The sequence below is a fragment of the Microplitis demolitor genome, chromosome 5 (assembly GCF_026212275.2).
Source record: "Microplitis demolitor isolate Queensland-Clemson2020A chromosome 5, iyMicDemo2.1a, whole genome shotgun sequence".
Taxonomy (NCBI): Eukaryota; Metazoa; Arthropoda; class Insecta; order Hymenoptera; family Braconidae; genus Microplitis; species Microplitis demolitor.
This window is the reverse complement of record NC_068549.1, coordinates 1,655,522-1,678,460: the sequence shown is the minus strand read 5'-3', so window position 1 is coordinate 1,678,460 and position 22,939 is coordinate 1,655,522. Positions and strand designations below refer to the sequence as shown.

At 30.4% G+C, this 22,939-nt stretch overlaps 4 protein-coding genes across 4 annotated transcripts; 2 read left to right on the top strand and 2 right to left on the bottom strand.

The window, feature by feature from the left end:
• Positions 1-1,492: 1,492 nt before the first annotated feature.
• Positions 1,493-5,637, top strand: LOC103569312 (uncharacterized). Its single transcript, XM_008546544.3, has 4 exons — positions 1,493-2,156; positions 3,665-3,858; positions 4,979-5,142; positions 5,239-5,637. The coding sequence occupies exons 1-4, from the start codon at positions 1,789-1,791 to the stop codon at positions 5,527-5,529; spliced, it is 1,017 nt and encodes a 338-aa protein (XP_008544766.1). The 5' UTR covers positions 1,493-1,788; the 3' UTR covers positions 5,530-5,637.
• Positions 5,638-5,966: 329 nt separating this feature from the next.
• On the bottom strand, positions 5,967-8,363 carry LOC103569310 (DDB1- and CUL4-associated factor 7). Its single transcript, XM_008546543.2, has 3 exons — positions 8,161-8,363; positions 7,602-7,890; positions 5,967-6,924 (listed from the first exon to the last, which is right to left on the bottom strand). The coding sequence occupies exons 2-3, from the start codon at positions 7,852-7,854 to the stop codon at positions 6,137-6,139; spliced, it is 1,041 nt and encodes a 346-aa protein (XP_008544765.1). The 5' UTR covers positions 7,855-7,890; positions 8,161-8,363; the 3' UTR covers positions 5,967-6,136.
• A 62-nt stretch (positions 8,364-8,425) lies between these two features.
• LOC103569309 (uncharacterized) lies at positions 8,426-11,690 on the top strand. The gene is made up of 2 exons (XM_008546541.3): positions 8,426-8,530; positions 8,801-11,690. The coding sequence occupies exon 2, from the start codon at positions 8,813-8,815 to the stop codon at positions 11,624-11,626; it is 2,814 nt and encodes a 937-aa protein (XP_008544763.1). The 5' UTR covers positions 8,426-8,530; positions 8,801-8,812; the 3' UTR covers positions 11,627-11,690.
• Positions 11,691-12,491: 801 nt separating this feature from the next.
• LOC103569308 (ras-related protein Rap-2a) lies at positions 12,492-16,862 on the bottom strand. The gene is made up of 2 exons (XM_008546540.2): positions 16,771-16,862; positions 12,492-16,691 (listed from the first exon to the last, which is right to left on the bottom strand). Exon 2 carries the CDS (start codon positions 15,868-15,870, stop codon positions 15,325-15,327), a length of 546 nt encoding a protein of 181 aa, XP_008544762.1. The 5' UTR covers positions 15,871-16,691; positions 16,771-16,862; the 3' UTR covers positions 12,492-15,324.
• Between the last annotated feature and the right edge of the window lie 6,077 nt (positions 16,863-22,939).

Here is a 22,939-nt window from a genome sequence, read left to right as displayed (position 1 = left end):
AAGTCCTTGTCAGTCTTGACCTGTCATCCTCCAATACCACGAACCAAAATACCCATTAATTTTTTGAATCAATAAATCCAATAGACTCGGGACCGTAGAACATAATAATTTATAGGAGAATTAACATAAAGTAGTGCAAATATTTAAAAAAAATAAGTCATTGGCTGTTGATATAGACAATGAATGTGCGTCATATGAAATAAATTAAACTTAAATACAATTGTTACAGCCGGAGATAATTTTTTCAATGATAAATGTTATAAGCATACTTTTTACGAGCATAGCGCCAATGGGCTGCGTCCTCAGTATACATAAATATATATATATATATTTAGATGTATGTATTAGTTTATACTGGCACAGTGAAAAGAACGTAAGGATAGTCACGTACGCACTTCTGAGTAATTTCACGGCGATAAATATCCACAGCTAAGTCTCATATTCGAATGATATTCAAATTAGCTCTCGAGTTTCCCATTGATTTCATATCAATGTCAACTACTACCCTAATTTGCATAACATTTATCATAAACAATATTTACAGCGATGCGACCCACTCAGCAATTGTTTAATTAACTAAAAAAAAAAACAATTTTTTATGCATGTTATCTTTCATATTTAATTATTTTAATATAAGGCAAATAAAAAATGCGTAAGCTGACGGTAGCCAGGCGTTATTTTTAATTATCCACGTCAGTTTTCAATCTAAATAAACGATTCTTATATTTTCACGTACACTTTCTTTGATCAGTGACGTGGTCTATCATTTGAATAAAACTGATCGTAAATTTATCAGTAACTAATTATTTTTATTATTATTTAAATATTATGATAATCTAAAATTAAACTCGAATTATTCGTCAGTTTAATTTTTTCATTCGATAATTGATCGAATTATTATACTCGATATAAAAGTTATGATTTACAGGATAAATGCAATTTCTCAGAAATTTCTTTTTATTTTTTTTTTATTGCAGTAGACCTACTGCACCGGGCATGTACCAAAAATCAAGGACTTAAACTGGTTTCAGATTCATAAATATATATATCTATACATATATAAACTCGCGTTTATATTAGGAATACCTGTTCGTTTATTTAAATCTCAAATTCAACATTTTATTCTATTCCAGTAAACTATTTTTTTTTCTTTAATTTTATCCCGCTACAAATTTATAAATACACTTCACATATAATTACATTTATTGGATTTCATAATTTTCTATAAGTAACTAATGACCGATATCTCTCCTATACAATCAGACATTTATAAGTATGACTTTAAAACCTTAGAAAATTTTTACGGCACAATACAATAGATAAAGAAAATTGACATCCATTAAGATAATTTCAGCTGTCAATTTTGAAAAATAAAATTCGTTATCTGTTCTAATAAATAAAAGTAATTACTAAGGACATTAGGCAGCCATCCCTTGGTTCTGGATCTTGATTACTGTGGGTTTACCTGTGTCTCTCCCACTCGTAATGAGATTGAGTAAAACGTTAATCCGTGTTCACTAGCAAGTTATTCCCCTTCCTAAATATATGTATATATACAAATATATGTACCATCACTAAACTTGCAAAGAGTGTATAGGTACTGGTAATCGAGCAGCGGCTATAAATACGACCCTCTTCCAAGTCTACGTACCAGTTTACAGTCACATGTTGGACGTAACCGATCTCCTAGTCATTACTCAAGACAAACTCTGTTGAGTGTCGTAATAATTCTGAAAAATTACCTTTGAGACTGGAAGGAAGTTTTGAAAGTGAGCTTCCGTTCTAAACATGTGTATTCGCACGTGTACCGGGGATGGAGTGGAAAATGCTGAAGAGTTTACTTCGGAAAAGGTCGGGGACAGTCAACTAGTAGGAACTTTTGAGGACAGTCGAATGGAGGTAATTAACACAGAGATTTTGCCGACGAAACCGGAAGGTATAATGCAGTGTCCGTTTCAAGCTCAGAGAAAAACTTTTAAAGCTAAAGATAAGTTTATCAAAAAGTACGAAGACATAATGCAGAAAGATCAGGAAATTTTTCAAGGGGACTCGGATGTTTCTACTGATGTCCTGGGAAAAATGGTTGGTAACTTCAGAAATGTGTGCAAGATCATCAGCTACTACTGCAACATCAATGAGAAGTCGGCGTTGTTCAAGTAAGTTCTGTTTTAATTTAAATTTTTGTTAATTTATGCTTGATTTAACAATAAAGTAAACTTGTTTCTTAGTCAAGGTTCGCCGACAATTTATCATTTAAATTAGAGCATGTCGTTACTCAAGTTTATATAATTAAATGTGCAGTGAAGCCGTTGGATTCTGTTCTGTCATGTAAAATTTAAGAATAAGGCTTTTTACTTGCGTTGCGCCGCGTGGTCACGATCAAATTACACATTCTTGTTATTTTTTCGGTTTATATCTGATTGGCAATAAATAGGGCAATCGAACGCGATTATGTCGTAAATTGTACTCAGAAAAAAAGTATTTCTTAGCGGACATAGTTTTTATGCACCTGAAGAAAAATTTTTCTCTATGAATTGAAAATAAAAATTTTTCTTAAAGACAAAAAATAAATACTTTTTTTTATAAATAATTTTTTTGAGTAAATAAATTTTTCACTTCTTATCTCATAAATAAATTTATATAAAAAAAAAAATAAATAAAAATTAATCATTCTGACAAAAATGACCTCAGCCAATTAGTCTTTCATTAACCGATAATTTTTCTTAAAAAAAAAATATTTGTATCGATTAAAATAATTTTTACTGCAAACAATTCTACTGTTAATTTTTTTTCTCATAACTTCTCATGAATAAAAATGATAAATAAGTAATTAACTATCATGCAATTTGTGAATTTTTGCACGTTAGCCATCACCTGTATGATAATTTATTCTTTTATCAATTACACGCATCGCGAAAATTCGACGGATCATTTGTTGGTTTGTATTTTCGAATTCTAAACTCCGCCCGCAATTATTCCATCAGCCGTACCTGCAATTTCATTTAATTACACTTATTATCTTCTCAAAAATACATATCCTTTGTTAATCTTGTTCACGCACAGTAATTACATCCCGAAATTTGTCAATCATGTGCCCTCCCTCCATGACACGTGACGTCAAATTGAAACTAGTTATTAAAAATGAATTAACGTTTAAATGATTAACGAGATGTCAATTGATGATTTATTATCCTTAATTTAGTCTAGCGATATCTGGTCTACTGATCTATCAGCTCAAGGTTTAAGCAAAATAAATTTACAGAGTTGAGATAATAATTATTTTTAAAAACAGCCCATCCCAAAAATAATTAAATTACTTCATAATGAGTACTTAGCAATGTTTGCTTGGATTTTGATAAGCATGCTTTAAATATATACTTTATCTTAATCCATTCAATAAATCAAACAGATATGCAAATTATTACTTTACAAAAATATTTTTAGCAATTGAACAAATATGAACAATCTCTTTAATGCTTGTTAATTAATCCTTGTCGTCATATTTTTATTTAAACATTCAATAATTCATTTTTATTTCTCATAACTTATTGCAAACAAATACCACATGCTGTTTCCTGTTAAATTTATTGTATAATTTAATTTAGTAACAATTACGATAATCAATTAATTGGTTAATTAATCGTATATTTATTTTTTATTACAGAATAATGTTCGCAACATCTCAGCCGGCTCACATAATTATGGTTGCAGTTGTCCTCTATATTTTATCAATTATAAATCCATCTGCCAGCAAAACACAAATTTTAAACAGTTCCCACTCGAAATTGACATCATTTATTTATCTTACGTCTTTTATTGTTCATTTCGGAGCACAAATTTGGATGACTTTTGTATCAGGTAATTTAAATATTCTATTGCACACCTCAAGCGCGAAAGCGCTGAGGCTGCTTTATGATCGCTCGAAATTTTTTGACTCATTCACTCACATTAAATTATTTCATTATTTTTAGTCTGTAATTTGAATTTTCTAAAAGGGAAACCATAAAAAAAATCGTGGGAAATAATAATTGACGTTTAATGGCGAAGTACGAAAAGCGCAGATCTGGTACTTGAAGTACTCGGGTTCGAATCCTGGCCTCGGTTTAAATTCTGCCGACTTTCGACTAATGAATTATTAAAGTTCGATTAATTCCCGATTAATTTATTAGATTTATATAAATAATAAAATAAAAATAAAAGTTGTAGTAAATATCAAAATTAGAAATTGAAATCACAACTTAGTCTAGAAAATAATTAAATTGTTGTCATTAAAAAGAAATTATTCATAAATTTTACCCACATTAATAATTACTAATTAAATAATTCCCTTTTAAATTTATTTTTAAACTTATGACTATTTTTATTTAATTATTTAATCATAATTACAAATAATCCGTCAGTAATTACTTGTAAAGCAGTAAAAATAATGCGATAATTAAAAATAATTATTATTTTAAAAACACTTTACTTATTTTTAGTCTGTAATTAAAATTTTCCAAGAGCTACAAGATAAAAAAATCTTAAAGTTTAAAAATTGACGTATGGCGAAGTACAAAAGATCCAGGTCTGGTACTTGAAGTACTCGGGTATGAATTACGGCCTCGGTTCAAATTCTGCCGACTTTTCTGCAAATTAATTATTAAACACAATTAATTCCCCATTAATTATTAAGTAAATTAAATTAATGTCAATAATAAAAAAAAAAATAAAAATATGAGTTGTAGTAAAAATTAAAATTAAAACTTATTCTAGAATATGATAAATCAACGTCATTAAAAAAATTAATTATTCATAAATATATTATAAATATTTCACCCCCATTAACAATTAATTGATTTCCTGTTAACTTTATTTTTAAACTCACGACTATTTTCAGTTGATTAATTATTTAATTAAAATTACAAACAATCCGTCAGAAATTATTTATAAGACAGTAAAATAATGAGATACTTAAATATAATAATTATTTTAAAAACAGGTCTTTCACTGTACTTTGCATTACCAAGGCATACATTCAATGACGTACAGCGTGTTCTCTTTCCTCGTTATTTTACGATAAATGCTTGTTTAAGCTTTATAACACTCGTTATCTTCGTTAAACACCATCCGTTCCATACGTGGGATACAGAAATAGCTACCCAAGTAAGTTTCAATAAACATTCAAATACAATATCAATTATTTACTTAGCAATCAATATAATCTATTAATACAATTAATTAAACAATTAAAATTTACAGGTATCCGGAATGTCAGTGGCATTAATACTTGAGTTATTAATCCGCCTGTACTTTACACCTCCGCTTCTGCGTTTGATCGCCGAAAAAAAAGGGATCGAACAGGCAGCAGGAGTTGGATCCGAGACTGGATACCAGAGCATGGGGGCATTAAAAGACTGCCCGCATTATTTGATGATCCATCGCGCATTCCGTAAAACCCATGGCTGCATCGCTATGGGCAACATCATCACCATGGTCTGCTCTGTCATTCACCTCTGCTATTTATCAAATAAATTCTGCGCTCTAATTTAGTATTAATAATAATTACTATTATTTAATTAAATAGATTTATTTTATATGACTTTAATTTATTGATTTGACTGACTAGCTTATTTAGGACATACTCGTCTGCTATTGTCTAAAATCAATTAACTATCCATTATTTTAAATGATATAAATCAATGTCATACTTATGAACTAATGTTATAAGTCAATTACTGATACTAATTAATAATTAAAAAATTAATATTTTTTTTTTCTAATAAATTTTATTATTGTATTGATAGGTCGATGCATATACAAGTAAAATACTGATATTATATATAATTATAACTACCAAGTATCTCGGATACATTTGTAATATTTTTTTTTTTCATTATACATGACAGATAATTAAAAAAAAAACACTTTGTTACTTTATAATAAAAAACGTATATACAGATTTATAAATTTTACGTATACTGATATTTAAATTACCGTGTCGAATTATAATTATTTATTATTATTATAATTAGGTGGTAATTATTAATGTCTAATAAATATAAAATTAAGGCTAATAATTATTAAATGAAATGATAAATGATAACTAGTGATGATGACTAATGATAAGTTTGAGAGATAACATAAAATCTTGATAAGATTATACACGCAAGATTTCGGCGGCTTTGTTGTAGCAAATCGCGATCCAATCTGGCTGAGTTGCGCCCCATTGGATCTGATTTACTTCACCTTCCGCGGCGGTGTAGGCGAGGATCGGGTCCTCGATAGCGCGAGGCATCTGCTGGATGTCCCAGATCAGAGCCTGGTGATCATCTCCAGCTGTGCAGATGTGACAAGACGAGTGAGGTGCCCAGGCAATGCCATTAACGCTGGCCCTGTGGTTATTTAGTCGCGCAACTGGGGTACAAGGAACCCGGACGTCGAGGATTATGACCTCGCAGGCGTCCATGGCGACAGTGGCCAGATAATTGGGGTCTTGTTTGTTCCAGGCGAGTCTTAGTAAGGGTGTATGCTGGGGGTCTTCGTAGATAATTGTCGAGTGCTCGAGATGCCGGAGGTCGAACATTCTGACGGAGCCGTCCGCGCCCACTGAGGCGAACATGTCGCGGCCGCCGCCTGCGCGGCTGAACGCGATGTCGTAGACCTCTTTGTCGTGAGCAATCAGCTGGGTTTTGACGTGACCGGTTACCATATTGACTCGACCCAGTACTTGTCCAGTTTCCAGACCCCAGATCGTGCAAGTCGTGTCGATACTCGATGTCCCTATTAAATTCGGATCGACTTCATTCCAGTCGAATGACGTCAATGGGGCACAGAAATCCGAGTTTTTATTATTATTTAGCACGCACTCGAGTCGTGTTTCTGGTTCAGCTGCTCGCCAGACACGCAAATAGTCGCCTGAGGTTGCTAGTAAGTCAGGGAATAATCCTAAAACAAATAACCATTGTTGTAATTATTTATTATTAATTAATAAGTAAGATAAGAGTAACTCTGAATATTTTATTTTCGAAATTTGTTAAAATCCTGGTATTTTAAGAACCTAGTAAAGTTATTGATAAAATAACTATTAATAAAAAATAATTTAAGTACATTTTTTGACTTTATTACTTTGTCATAAATTTTGACGTCCTGATAAATTATTATTTTATTGATGTTAATTAAAAATAATTATGCTTTCAATAGTTTGGTTTCATATCATTTTTAATTTATAAATCTCGACTTTTTATCGACTAATTATTGATTTATTATTTTTTAGTGACTACAAAATTACTACAAAATTTATTTTTAAACAATTACTCAATAATACTAATTATTAATTTAAAATAATAGCTGACATCACCCGAGGTCTGAAATCAAAAATAAATAAAACCAAAAACTAAATTAGTCGGCAGAAACTAATTAATTTTTTCCTTAGGGAAAAAACTATTCAGTTTCTATCTGCTAAATCGCATTGGTCTGACATTGACTTGTTTTGATTGACATACCAGGAATTTAAACTCGCAATTTTAATGCAGGAGATATAAAAAATGAATTCCATTGTGACATGTAGGAACTTTGGACGTATCTAAAATTCAAAGGGCTAATTATTTATTAGCAATCAATACCTTTGCTATCAGGAATCCACATTATTTTAGTCGTAGGATACGGATGATCAAAAGTACTCTTGGCAGTAAACTCTGATGTTTCTTCATCAAGAGACACTATTTGAACTTTATTGTTGTACTCTTCAACAAAACTACCCAGTGCTAACCGGAATCTCTTGTCAGGTCTCACAGACCAGTTCATGCTGTACAAAGGCCATGGTGCTTCATATTTATATATTTCTTTCCTCTTAGGCGGCACGTTGTGTAACGCCATTATTAATTGCTCTATTTATTTAATTAAATAGATTATCTGAAAGTAAAACAAATTAATGAAAAATTCATTCATTAGTTTAAAACTACAGGTTAAAATGAGTGCGGAAGTAGCTGACATGAGACAGTTTATGAATTTTAAATAAATAAATAAATTAAATAAAATGAAATTTTAAAAAATGCGCGCGCTAATTTTTAAATAATTTAAATACGAATTTTCGAGTTTTTCTTTACTCCCACTTTATTTATTTATTCAAAAATTTAAAAATTACTAATTGTTAGTTAAATTCACACAGGTTGAAATACTTACTGATAAAACAACAAATTCGTTTATTTATTTGTTCAATAAAATTTATTATCAAACTGGATAAATTTATTGCACTAAAAAATTACTACATAATCTATACATATATTTATTATTTATGTATTTATTTATTTATAAAATCCAAAGTAACCACTTTGTAATTAACACAGGGCATATGATCTCCAATTTACAAGCAAGCGTCTACTCCATTTTTTTTATTTTTATAATAAACTCAATAATTGTCTCCTAGATGTCACGATAATCGGGAACTGTCACGTGATAATTTAACCTGTCATTGTTATTTTAATTCAACAGCGGTCCCATGTGTTTTGAACTTGATATCAAACCTCAATAATAAAAATATATTCAAATATTTGTAAGTATTTGAAAAATAAGTTTCAATTATTGACACTGAGATTACAATTTTATTTTTTTTTATTTTTATGAATGGAATAAAATTGAATAGATGTCAATAATAATTTTTAATGAATACTAGAGCAGTAGTAATTTTAAAAAATATTTAAATTTTTTTATAAAAAATAAAATTTTTGACAGCAAAATCAACTGGTAGATTTTTTAAAACTGTCAGTAATTAGATCATTTATTTAATATTTAAATTTAAAATTTTCTTTATTTAAAATCACAGATTTATAAAAACATGGATCAGTTCTACGAAAAAATCCAAGGCTTGTTGATGAGAAAAAACAACGAGTATGAATTAAAAAGTCTGTCATCAAATATCACTCAAGAAAGTGCTGACCAGATTGATGATTTGCTGACTGAGTTGTCAAGAACTTTTCAAAACTGTGGAATAACAATTGGAGATGCTTCTGAGACAGATAACAAGTGCGTCAAAGCATTGCAGTACCTTATTTTTAACACCAATTTTAATTGTCAGGATCAAATGGCTGAGGACATCATCAGTGGACACCTAGTGGACATGTGCCCGGCACTGTCTCCCTATTTGTTGATCACTATAACTTATAAATTTAATTACGAGTTACTTTTAACAGAAATGATACTCTACTGTCCGCTGGAATTGTGTGTCGAGATAATGGAGACAGTCCCAAGATGTCTGAATATCATGAGCTTCGAATGCGCCAAGACATTTATATTTCATTTTATTTCAAACGCGTACAAAAAATTATTACTTATGAAACACAAAAGTCTTCAGTCATCAGAGCTAGACATGAGTTTAAATAAATTTGCCGTCCAGTTCCAAGAACTTGTCTCCATAATACGAGGACACAAACTCCTGCGTCTCGATGATGACACAAAAAAGAAAAAAGAACGACTTGGGTTTATTATAAAAGACATCGCAAAGTTGATCCTCGAGTGCTTGGAGTATCAACAGAAGGACCTGGTACCGGAAGCGGACAAGGAAAAACTCTACAAGATAACTTTTGGACGTGAGTTCATCGTGAAACCTGAACCGGAGGCTGTCGAACGTCACCTGGGTGACTTTAACGCAGAGTTGCTGTCAATGCTGTCGGCTATCCTGCAGGAAGTAGACATCGACACTTATCTCGAGTGGGCTGAGTTGGACTCACCCGAAGATTCATCAAAATCCCTGCAGCAGTCAGTCGGCGCTGACTGCTACAATTTAATTGAAGCCTTGAAGAAGTCCGAGCAGCTGAAACTGGATGATGATCTGGTCAAGTGTCTTGAACATTTGGCTTCGAAGCCCAAGCAGCCAAGCGATCTGAGTCTCGAGGAACTTTGCCGCGGAGTTGATGAGGGCAAGAAGGAATGTTTGAAGCAGCTTACGAACCAGTACCAGAAGTGGGATCCTTATATTTTCCAACGAGTGAAGCCTCATTTTGAATTATTCGACAAAGACGACTTCCTAAATCTTCTTGAGTATCTTACAGACTTAATTGAAAGCAAATCTAATGAAGACCACAAGCAGCGAGTGTATAATTTGGCGACCAAAATCCTGCTCAAACTGGAGATCACAGAAGTCTATGAAGTTGCTGTTGAATATATTTTGAAACACGACGCGAAAAATATTCTCGAGTCTGTAAATACTGAGGAAATGTTCAACGGATTCATTACCTGCAACACCAACTTCAAAGACTCCATGAAATTGCGTATTCTTTTATTTTTTATAATGAAAAACCCGCGAAAGTTTCTTATGACGGTAATTAAAATGAGTATCGGGAGCTCTGAGTTCCCTAACGTGATGATTCCGGCAGAAGATTTGTTGCTTTTGTCCCCGATAATGAAAATTTTTGACGAAACAAGCACTAAGCTGGTGCTGAGTGTCCTGTTGGAGAACATCGGGCTCAAGAGAACTGACTTCAAGTCCACTAAATTTTATAATTTCCTCCAGACGCTTATTGACAATGACGTTTTCACTGCCGACGAGCTCACCAATGTCCTTTTCGTTCCTCTGATCGAAGACACAACGACGCCAGTGGAGACTGTCAGGACAATAATGGTTTGCATTCACAAAATAATTTTCTCGTTCACAGAAAAGCTGAATCTCGGCGGGCTGCTGGTGGCCCTGGCGGCGAGAATGAAACTTATGAGGAGAAACAAACAGATTTCAAAGTGCGACACCAATGAAATACTGGACTTGATAATTAAAATCGTCAGGACGCTGATAGAGAGCAATGGAGACCAGCTGGTGAAGCCAGAGTTCAAAGCAAAAGATGACGTAATAAAAGTTATTTTGCCAATTGATCAAATTTATTTCAAAGAACTGCTGAGTTACTCTGAGCCTCCAGACATCACTGACATAATTCGCGACTACGGGAGACGGGTCGTCCTGGCGATCGCACGAGTCTTCGAAGACTCGGAAGCACCGGAGCTTGACATCAGGTCGCTCTGGATAGACTTCAAATTCCACTTGATCTTGACCACCACCGAGGAAGAATTTGTTCGAATCGCCACCGAGCTGTCAGTAATTCATCCCGACTTCTTTGATCCTCAGCTAAAGGAAGTGGAGGTCATTGATGCGGTGATAGAATTTGTAGGCTTAACATCACGAGCTTGGTCTTATTCTCTAGAGCTGCCGAAGGCTGTGCAGCCAAAGACTTTCGGCTGCTTGATTAGATCTCTTGCCAAGTTTATAAAATTAATCATGCGGATTAAAGACAAAGAGTGGGAGTACGAAAGAATTTCAAATTCTCTGAGAGACAGCATCAAGAGTCTGGCATGCAGCATCAAAGATACGGGTTACGAAGAGATTTATCAGCAGCTTGTTCAGTCTTTGGACCGTCCGGCTGATGAAGAAGCTTTAGAGTCCATTTTACAGATTGCTGAGTGTCTTGAAAGCTTTGGCAACAGTTGCCTGCAAATAAACGTCGATATCAAAGACCGAGAAGTTTCAATGGACTTGATGAAGCTCCAGCTGGCTCAGGAGTTCATCGACAATTGCTTGCGCTTTGAAATCCAAATATCCAGTCTCATTATCAAGGGGATCAATGAACTCCATACTTTGTATATTCCTGATACTGATGAAAAATAATTTAAATATTCAAATATAAGTAATATATTTTTTTTTTTAATAAATAAATGAATCATTATGGTAATTATGCGTTAACTGATTTTGAATCCTGGCTCCGTTTTATATTTTTAATTCTACTCGTTGACTCATGAGTCACTATCATAAAATATACTTTCTATTTTTATTTCTTTTTTTTTTTTTTTTTTTATCTAATTCTACATTTTTTTACAGTGAATCCTATACAAGTTTTTGGAATAATAAGAGATAAAGTTTACTGATAAATTGCAGTAATCGCTTTTTTTTACTCGGCTCGAAATTATTTACTGTACAATAAAGAAAATAAAAATTTTAAAAATTAAAATTTGAAAAACTGCGGGAAATTTAAAATTGAATCAAAATTTTTTTCTAAGTTTTAAATTTTATAATCTATAGAACTATACAACATATATTTATATATGATTGATAAGACCGGAAAAATGATTGATAACAATAATAAATAATTTTTTATGGACGAGTTACAGAAATTGTATTTCAGAAATATTTAATGAGAGAATGAGATAAAATTTTATGTAAAATTCGTCTGATAAAAAAAATATCATTATGCTAAATGATAGTGATAAATTCCATTAATGTAAAAGTGTGCATTTACTTTTACAAAATTATATATGAGAAAATGAATTGATGATTGTAAAATTTAATTGATATCTACTTATTAATTAAAGATTTAATATTTGATATTTTAGTATCGCAATTAAAAAAAGAAAATAGATAAGTAATAGTAATGATTAATAATAATAATAATATGACTGAATAAATTTCCATACAAGGATTTAAAATGAATTAAATTAATCAGCGAGTGAGTACAATTAAAAAAATAATCGCGCAATTATATTGTTATTATCAATGGTTTTTTATTACATATATAACTTGATGCTATTATAATATTTACAATTATTTTTCACATTGTAAAAAATATAACATATTTCGTAATCATCAATACCATACGCAGGTAGCACTAAAAAGGCCGATGTACATTCAAATCGTGGTGTTGTCATATTTTTCTTTAATTACATTTTTAATGTCAATAATAATAAAAATGAAAATAATTATAATTGTTAACATAATAAACAGAATTTCCATTTTATTGAACTTTGTTCCAATAAGTCGCAATTTAGTTACAAGTATCAAATACATTCACACATACAATCGACTGGTTATCGATATATATATTTATATATTTAAAAATTGGCAGGTAGGAAAATCCTGATCACTAATTATAAACATCGACCGCGTGATATGCTAGTATAATTTTATTTAATTTTTTTTTTTTTTCATAAACTTACTCCGTCTATTTGTTGCACGCAATTAATTCGCGGTGTCGCTAGAAAAATATTATTAAATTTTTTTTTTTTATTTTACTTTTCGAATTTAATAATATAAATTAATGGTAATCAGATTATTTAAATCTAATGAGTTCATTGTAGAAATATATAAATCCCCATACTGCTATACCCTTATTTATATATTTTTTTTTTAATTATTATTATTTCTATTTTTTTTTTTTATTTTTTTTTTCATTGCGAGTATCCTAGAAGTCTGTAAAATGTGCATTTTTTTTTGTTGATATTAAAAGAAATAAAAAATTTATTTAAGCGGATATTGTATACTTTAGCTTATACATTTTTTTTAAGTTATTGATTTTTTTTACATACAATTAAAAGTTATTTATAAAAATTTTATTTCCTATAACACGAACTACTTTTCCCTTTTTTTTACTGTTAATTTTTATTGTTTATTATTCATTATTTAGTTTACTTATTTTTTTTTCATAGTGTTCATGAAACGTAGATTATGTGGACTTTATAACGATGACTCATTGACTTTACAAGTACAGTTTTATACAACATGCAAGAGGCACACAGATAATTTAATATCTGTTCCTTATGTATTATTTTTATTTTAAATAATATTAATAATGATAATAATAATAAGAAATAATGTTTATTATTTATTAAATATTATTATTATTATTATTAAATCTTAAAACAATCGTATAAACATTAAGAACAATTAATTAAATTATCATTGATAATTTTGTATTACAAAATTACACAAAAAAAAAAAATTTCATGGTGCAAAAAATTTTTACTCGCTCCAAGAAAATTTCTTGTCGTCCCAAGAAATTGTTGCATTAAAAATTGAAACAAAAATTTTCTTAGGAGTAGACAAATTTTTTTGATATTAAGAATTGAAATAAAAAATCTCTTGGGGAGAAAAAAAATTTCTTGTCTCAAGAAATTCTTTTTTTTGTGTACAGACTCCATTTCGGTGCATACTATTTATTATTTAATATCCAATATATATATAAATGTATATATATATTTTGTTTTTGTAATTAATAATCGGTAATAAAAACTCCTTAGTCCTTAATTCTAAACAGAGATACAAGTGGACAAAAATCCATTGACTGTTGACGTTTACGTGGTAAAAATAAAACAATAAATTTATTCGCAATCTTAAGTTATAAAAAAAAAAGTTTCGTCTAAAAGATTCGATAACATACAAGGACAACAGTATTATTTTTTTTTAATAGAGCACTTATTTACACGTCAAGTAATAAAACGTCCGTCATACATTTAATAATAATAATATTAATATTATTTGTTGTTAATCTTTTTACACAAAGCTCTAAATCCTTCATCGCCTGTAGCTTCTCCAGCTTGCTTCATTATCTAATCAGCACCTTATTTATAAATATGTATAATATATATAATTATTATTATTATTATAATAATATAATTCGTCGGCGTATCCATTGTGGAGTAGGAATTATTACAAATTCAAAAAAATTCATTGAAAAATATTTAATACTTTTTAAATAAAAGTGATACAAGTTAATGAAAAATAAATACGCATTAATTAATTGAAGATAAGAAAAAGTATTTTTATAATTCGCAAACAAGTTTTTTAAATTTAAATAAATTTAAAAACGAAAGTCGTTTGAACGAAACAAAATTTAAACGAAAACAAATTTAGTCCACTTCCGCATATTTTAAAAAAAAAGTGTAATTATCACGCGTACGAAATTACGGCTTATCAGTTGGTTTAAATTGAAAAGATCTGTGCATTGGTCCTTGATTATCATAAGCTGTCCTCGTCTTCATAAACATTAAACCCTCATGTTAACTAATTAATTAATTAATTATTATTTTTTTTCACTATCATTTGTTTTATAAATCAGCACTTATAATAATAAATTTACAGGGATAATTACATGTAATACTATTAATTTTAATTATTAAAATATTCAGCAAGTGGCTCAGTTTCCACTTTATTTTATTTTATAAATTTAAATTTATCTAGTCGAATAAAAAAATTTAATTTTATCTCTCGGGCGAACCTCGTCGTTAACGATAAACATTCAAAGTTACAAGTTAATATTTTAAATAAAATTCAAATAAAAATAATAGCAATAATAATAATAATAATAAATTTTGTTGGTTTTTTTAAATTTTTTTCACAGCGCACTTCCTGTCAGCGAGAGAAAACGTTTTTACGGCCGATAAGTGTAAAATAAAAATAATTATCGTTACTGTTACTGTAATATTAATCGTTAATAAGTAATTATAAATTAATTAATAACCATAATCATCTCCACGGTAGCCTTGCAGTTAAAAGTATCATCAGTCTGGCCATAATTACAGGCTTTTGATTAAGTATTAAAGGACACTGCAACAGCAATAGCTTTTTTTTTCCTTTTCCGGACTAAAGTTCATCTCTCTTACTATTTCAGCGAACACTTCATTGACGTTGGTGCGATTCTTAGCAGAAGCTTCGACGAAGGGACATCCCCAGAGTTCAGCGAGGGCATTTCCCTCGGCGGTGTCGACCTCCCGCTGGTGCTCGAGGTCGAGTTTGTTGGCGACCAGCAGCACCGGTACCCGCTCGGTCCCCTTCACCCGCGTGATCAGCTCCTTCATGGCCTTTATGTCCTGGAAAGTTTGGTGGTTCGTCAGGCTGTAGACCACCACAAATCCTTGGCCGTTTTTTATATAGAGGTCCCGCATACTCGCGAACTGCTCCGTTCCCGCGGTGTCGAGGATTTCGAGCACACACGGGGAATTGTCGACTTCTATTTCTTTTCTATAAAAGTCTTCGATTGTCGGGTCATATTTTTCCATAAAACATCCGGATACAAATTGCACGGTGAGAGCACTTTTGCCCACCCCACCCGAACCAAGTACCACGACTTTGAATTCACGCATTATTTAAAGTTTATGTATTATTACTTTAACTATCATGTAGCTGTAACAGTAATAAAAAATAGTAATAATAATAATAGTAGAAAGTATCGATAAAGTAAAAGAAAAATGAAACTGTAGCTGGTGATAAAAATTTACGTCAATGAAATTTTAAAAAAACCGAGGACACTAAATCAAACGTAATTGTTATCGTTTATTTATTGGTACCTTGGAAGTGGTGCCAATAAAAAAGTCCTCCAATGTCAGCATCAGCACTGTAACGATACCGAGGTTCCAGAATATAAAAATATCTACACCGATGACAATGTCAAATAATAAAAAAAAAAAATAAAAAATAAAACAAGAAAATAAGGAGCCGCACTGGTGCACAAGTTGATCAAGACATGATCGTGACACTTAAAACTAGTAGATGATGGTATTTTAAAAAATGTCTGTCTGGCAGTGACGCCGCTCCTATTGGACACTCAGTCACACAGCGAGCCCTCAATTATCCCTATAATATAATTATATTTATTTATCGTCTTTTATTTCGTGTCCACACTTTTTCCCCCTTCACTTCCTCCACGATCTTCATGACGTGTTGCATGATGTTGACGCCATTTTATCGCACTTCCTTTCAATTTTTCACGCATGTATTTTCAACATCATCATCTCCCTCGGCCTCTCCTTCTATTCACTCTCTCTTTCTCTCTCCCTTTATCGCTCTATTGTACAAAGACTTTTTGCCCACAATTAAACCACTCGGGACCAGTCCAACTTTAAATACTAGATATATATTTATATATATTTACTTATTACTCAAAATTTATCATCACCAGCTAGCTCTAGAATAAAAAACAAAAATATTATAAACGTCAGGTCAAAATGTCTATAATGTACACAGTTTTAAAACCAACTACTCACAACCAGCCACACAGGATGGAACTCAACTACACATACACATATATGTATGTATATATAAATATATACCTATATGAACTTGCAATCACTGCCATACTCCACTCCAATACTTAGCATGCAGAGCTCGAGAGCTCCCTTAAGTTGGCGGGGGGAATTCGATTTTTGGCAAATTTTTTTTAGCAATTCGTTTGTTCGTCGATTGTTCGTCAATGTTCGCTATAAATAATTATTTGTTCGTTCTTTATTTTTTTTTAAATAAATTTTTAAAAATTTATTTGAAGTTAGCGGTGACTATACTCATTTTCTATCTTTTTTAATTTTTTTTCCATTTATCTTGATTTGTTTGTTAATACCCCACCAAAAATAGCGTTTGTTTGTTTGTTTTTATATTTATAATTAATTATTAAAATTTTAATTATGCCCGTTGATCTAATAGTAGTTGTGCGCATGCGCAAGTGTCTGCTCTAGGTTTAAAATTTTTTATTGTTTTCATTATTATTTATGTTTTAATTAAATTAGTAATCTTATCAAGTAATTATCAAATCCTGTTGATCATCTAGCACATCGTAAGAGTATCCAGGTATTTATCGGAGAGAAATGTCAATAAGCCACAATAAAATATGAAACGAAAGAGTCCTCAAAGAATCTTAGAAAACCACTTTTAATATTATTATTATTATCTTTATTTATTTAATATTTAATACACTCGACTAATTATTTTGTTTTATCAATATTAATTATGTATTAAAAATACTGAAAACATTTTAATGTTATTTTCATTTACTCTTTTATAATTTACCGCTCTGTTTTGTAACTTACGTGGTGTGTCACCTATTATCAAGTATTTTAACTTGCCGTTCAACTAGTATTTTTGTGTTACACAGTTGGTCTCATAAATAGTTGGTAAACCAATTACTAAATTACAAGTATCATCGAAGTCAATAATAAATAAATATAATATTGGAGCAGGTTTGTAAAATTAAACTAATAATTAATTATTTATTTAATATTAGAGTAGACTTATACAATTGAAGTTATTAATTATTCATTTGCGCAATTTTTATAAATTTATATTTTGCGTCTACATTGAGACTCAAAATAACTTAGCCTAAGAAATTTGATGAAAATTTTAATTAATATTTATTATTAAACATCATTTTATAATTAAAGATGTTTTTCTAATTTTTTTTTTTTTTTTTTTTTTTTTTTTTTTCCAAATATTAAAATTTTTTTTATTTTTCAGTTTTGAAAACAATATTTTTATACCACTTATCAAAATGGAGCTCAACTCTATAATGTTTCACCAATCGGATGTGATTCTTTCATCTAATCTCCAACATTATTTGTCCTTCATTTATATGTAAGTATATTACCATTAATTATTAGTACTGCTATTAATAATTTTTACATCATTTTATTTTTTAATTATAAATGTGTAAGTATTTATGATCTTGGCGATTCTTGGAGTAGTTCAAATGTTATTATAGAAGTCACAGTTTATTGAATTGTTAATTATTTCAAGCTGAAATTTATATTTATAATTTTACTAGCCGACCTGATAATAACAGATACAACAAAAAAAGAATTAGCGAAATCGGCCCAGCCGTTTACGCCCGATGCTGTAAACGAGGGAAATCAGGATTTATTTGCATATATAAAGATATGCATTAAGAATATTCAAACTTATGTTTGCGTATTGTTTGATTGCGATTTTTATGTATGGAAAGCGCCCAATTTTAAGTAATAAATAAAAATTTCTCTTTAAAATTACATCGTTTTTAATTTTATGATCGGAACGTTTTAATTCCGTTTTAGGCATCGTGGGAACTGATTAATTATTTTATTGTTATTAATTTCAGATTTTTTTATTTATTCGAACACCTTTTTAAGATGAATTTTCCCAGTGACAACAAGGAAAAGTTCAGCAAAATTATTAATTGGAGTTTATTGGTAAGTAGCTAGTTTTGCAAACAGTAAAAAAATTATCATTAATAATTTTTTTTTTTTTTTTGCACATAGTAAAATTAAATATTTAAATCAAATTCTATTAGAAATAATTAATTCCCAAGTAACATACACCCAACTTTAAGATGTCTTTAAAAGGATAAAGCAAATTTTCTTTTGTCTCAAAGTCACCTTTTTCGGTGTAAATACAACATGCAAATGTTAGTCCCGGAGCGAAAATTTGTGTTGTTTTTCCTGTCTTATGTCAATTAAAAAGTCGTTTAGATGACTTATTAGCTACTATTTGTAATTTTTCACTTTTTGTCGTCATTTGTGTCAAGTCTTTTAAGTAGATATTTTTTCGGTGACATAAATTTCTGATCGTTTTGTCAACATGTTGGTGCCTTATCGATGTAGCACAAAATTGCCTAAAAACTGATTCCTGATAGCCAGAGTTACTGACGAGAAAGTTGGTGTAAATGAGTTGCGAACAACTTGACGACGAGTTGTCGACAACTTTCAGCTTTTGTAACTGTATTGACTACAAGTTGTCGACAAGTCTCTTGGAAAGTTGCGATCAATTTATGGAAAGGCCAACTTGGCGGCAGGTCGCCACCCTGGCTATCAGGGATATCTTATAGATGTCACAAAGGCAAGTGTGACACTTGGGTTATTATCAGTCGATAAATTAGGTGATACAACCTATTATTTCTAAAATCTAATCCAAGGAAATATTTATTTATTAAAATATTTATTAGATGCATAGTAATCAGGCTGACGAAAACATTTTAATTCCTTTCTTTTATAAATAATTATTATATAATAATTATTTATAACAATTATTTTTACATAATAATTATTTATAATAAAATAAATATTATTTTCTACGTTGATCACTTAACTTAAATTGTGGTAAACGGATTATTTGCTTAAATATATTAACTTAAATTATTATTTTAAGTAAAAAATAAATTGATGCTGTATGGACGTCAATTAATTTTTTTTTTCTTTTCATTTCAGGTTTTATCAATCATTAACTCAATAATGCCGAGACCACTGCTTGTATCAGATGAGGACTCAATAGCTGTTATAAAAAGATATATGAGCTACTTCTGTTCAGATACCTTGCCAGCATACTCTGCTGAGGTATGGTCGAAAATGTCCAAGGAACCAGAATTTGTGGGTAAATGGAATACTGCAGCAGTTAGGACCAACATAAAAGACAATCGTAGGGGGATTTTGACTAGAGCAAGAAAAGAATGTGGATATTTTTCCCAAATAATTAAGAAAAAATTCACTTATAGTAATAATGATGATGATGACAATGACAGCAATGATAATAATGATAATGATGACAGTGATGATAATAGCGATAAGGATTATTTTAATAAACTATATGCTAAAGAGCGGGATGATGTTCCATGTTTTCATGTTGAAATTGCTAGAGGTGTTTGGGAATGTATGTATAAAAAAGACAATAGTTGTAAAAATCCTAGGTTACAGCCGAAAGTGTGGACTGACACTATTGCCTTTGAATTATGGCATCAGTTTGAACTACCGTGTGCCTTTGTATTTAAAAAAGGCACAATTCATGAAAATGGAAATTATTATGCGACATTTATTGGCAAGTGCAAAAGTAAAGTGTGCAATAATCCTATTTTTGGTTACATCGAAAACAATCCTGGGGACAAAGGTTCTGTTTTTATTAATTTTCGATGCCGGGATACTCGTTTTGAAGTTCATGATGAAGTTACAAGGCCACTGCAAGCCGAGCGAAGAAAAATGTTTAAAACTATGATCGATGCAAATGGAGTTAAGGGAACTATTTTGGAGCAAGCTAAAGATCTGTTAAAACCAGGTAGTACTCAATGTCCTGTTCTATTCAATTCTAATGTTTTATATCAAGTAAAGAAAGAATCTAAGGAAGAAAAGTTGAATGTCAAGCCAGAAGATCGGAGAGATTTGATTAAAGCTATTTATCGTATCAACGAGGACGATAATCCTGCTCATCAAAATTTTATAAAAGTTGTAATTGATACGCCTTTTTCAGTATTTTATGTTTCACCGCAACAAATCCATTGTTATAACGAATACAGGCGTCTTCACAGACACTATTCTTCTGTTTGTATTGATGCTACAGGAGGTCTTGCAAAAAAATTTCTAGACAGCAAAAATAAAACTACGAGTAGTATTTTTTTATACCAAATCGTAATTAATTTTAGTAATACTTCACAATCTGTTTATCAAATTTTATCGGAAATTCATGACACTAAGACCATCAAATTTGGACTAGAAAACTGGCTTAGTAAAGTTTCGCCTCCGACAGAAGTAGTCTGTGATGGATCTCGTGTCCTTTTAAATGCCTCCTGTTTAGCTTGCAATAATTTTTCTTTATTTGATTACGTTAATAGGTGTTTTCAACATGTCAAAAACGGTGCTTCACTTGACTCTGTAAAAACTTTTATCAGATTGGATACGGCTCATTTTATTCATGCTATAAGTGGCTGGAAATGTTGGAAATCGGTTATTCATCCAAGAATTAAATCATTTTACTTATACAGTGTTGCATTATTGATGGATTGTAATAATTTAAAAGATTTTGAAAGAATCCTTGTATTAATTTTGATTGTCTGTGGCACCGAATATGATGATTCTATTGTTGATTTTGATGGCGAAATGATAACTACAAAAGCAGCAAGGTCAGAGTTGGAAAAATTGATTGCCAAAAATGAATCTCAAGACTTTATTAATAATATTGAAGACAAAATTAAAACTATGGAGTTTGATCAAGAAAAAAATGAAACTTTACGCCGAGAGACCAATACTGATTTATTAGAAAAAGACACTACTATTTCAAGTTGGATAAATAATCTTGTCGCTTTTTCATTGAATGTTCATTCTGATGGTAGTAATGATATTAATAATTTAAACACTTTTTATGTACCTCTATTTAAAGATTCATTACTTAAAGAAGTGAGAGAGTTTCCGCTATGGACGAAAGTTTGTATTCATTACACGAGTTTACGAGCAACTTCTGCGTACATAGAGCAAGCGTTTAAAGAATTGAAAGAGTTATTAGGTAAAATGATTTCTCTCCCTGCACGTGTTGATTACTTAGTTAAAGCTCATCTTAAACTTATTGATGGTGGTGTCAAAATTTTTGAACGCGAATTGTTAAAATTCGTTAAGAATTACCATGCTAATAAGCAAAAAAATGATAAAATAAATAGTAATCCTGAAGACGAATTATGCAAAGAAGATTGCGAACCTAACGATAATTTACTCAATGAAAATTGGAATGGACAAGGATATGATATGAAGCACAACGACTGTGATTGGTTAGATTCAGATTGTCATTTATTCAATGAAGATATTCCCACCAATTTTAATACTGAGTCATTTAATTCTTCTGAAATTGATAATAATAACGTTTTAGATAATATTGATTGTAGCGCAAATGAAAATAACGAAAATTTATATCAGCCGAATTTAAATAATTTAGTTAATCTTGATCACAGTTATTGTTCCGATAATAATTCACCATTGAATGAAAACAGTTTCGATGCCGCTGTGGAAAAAAATTTAAGAATGATTAAAAAGGAAGGTAAATACTTCAAAAGTTTTCCCGAAATCAATTTAATAAACAATTTGGCGCCTTCAAACAAAAAAGAAGAATTTTTATTACAAAATGGTAATAAAAGCGGACCTGTCTTTTTTCAAAATGAATCCTGGTTTGCTTTCAATACGTGCCCATTCGACAGTATTGTTCAGTTGATTTTCTATGGATGTTTACAAAATGAAGAATTTAATAATTTTGTTAGCAATTCTTCAAATTCCACTTTTAATTTTGTTACCGATTTTATGTCAACAGGATTAAAAAAAGATATCTATGTTAAACGATTTTCTATTTTACATCCTATCTATCAAGACACTGAATGCACACAAAATCAAATGAATATTGCCAATCGTAAAACTAAAAACGTAAATCGTTGTATTAATTGTGTAGATAACGTGAATAGTTTGTGGATTAAATTATTTACAAGTGAACCAAGTGCATTCGAAAATAATTCATGTTCATCATTCGGCTGCCAAGATTATCAACGTAATATACCGGTTTTGACTGCAAATTATAATTTAATCATGGAAAAAGGGTTTAAATGTTTGCAAGAAGCATTACATTTTAAAAGCATAGCTTATAATAAATTTTGCACAAGCTGCCAAAAAAAAC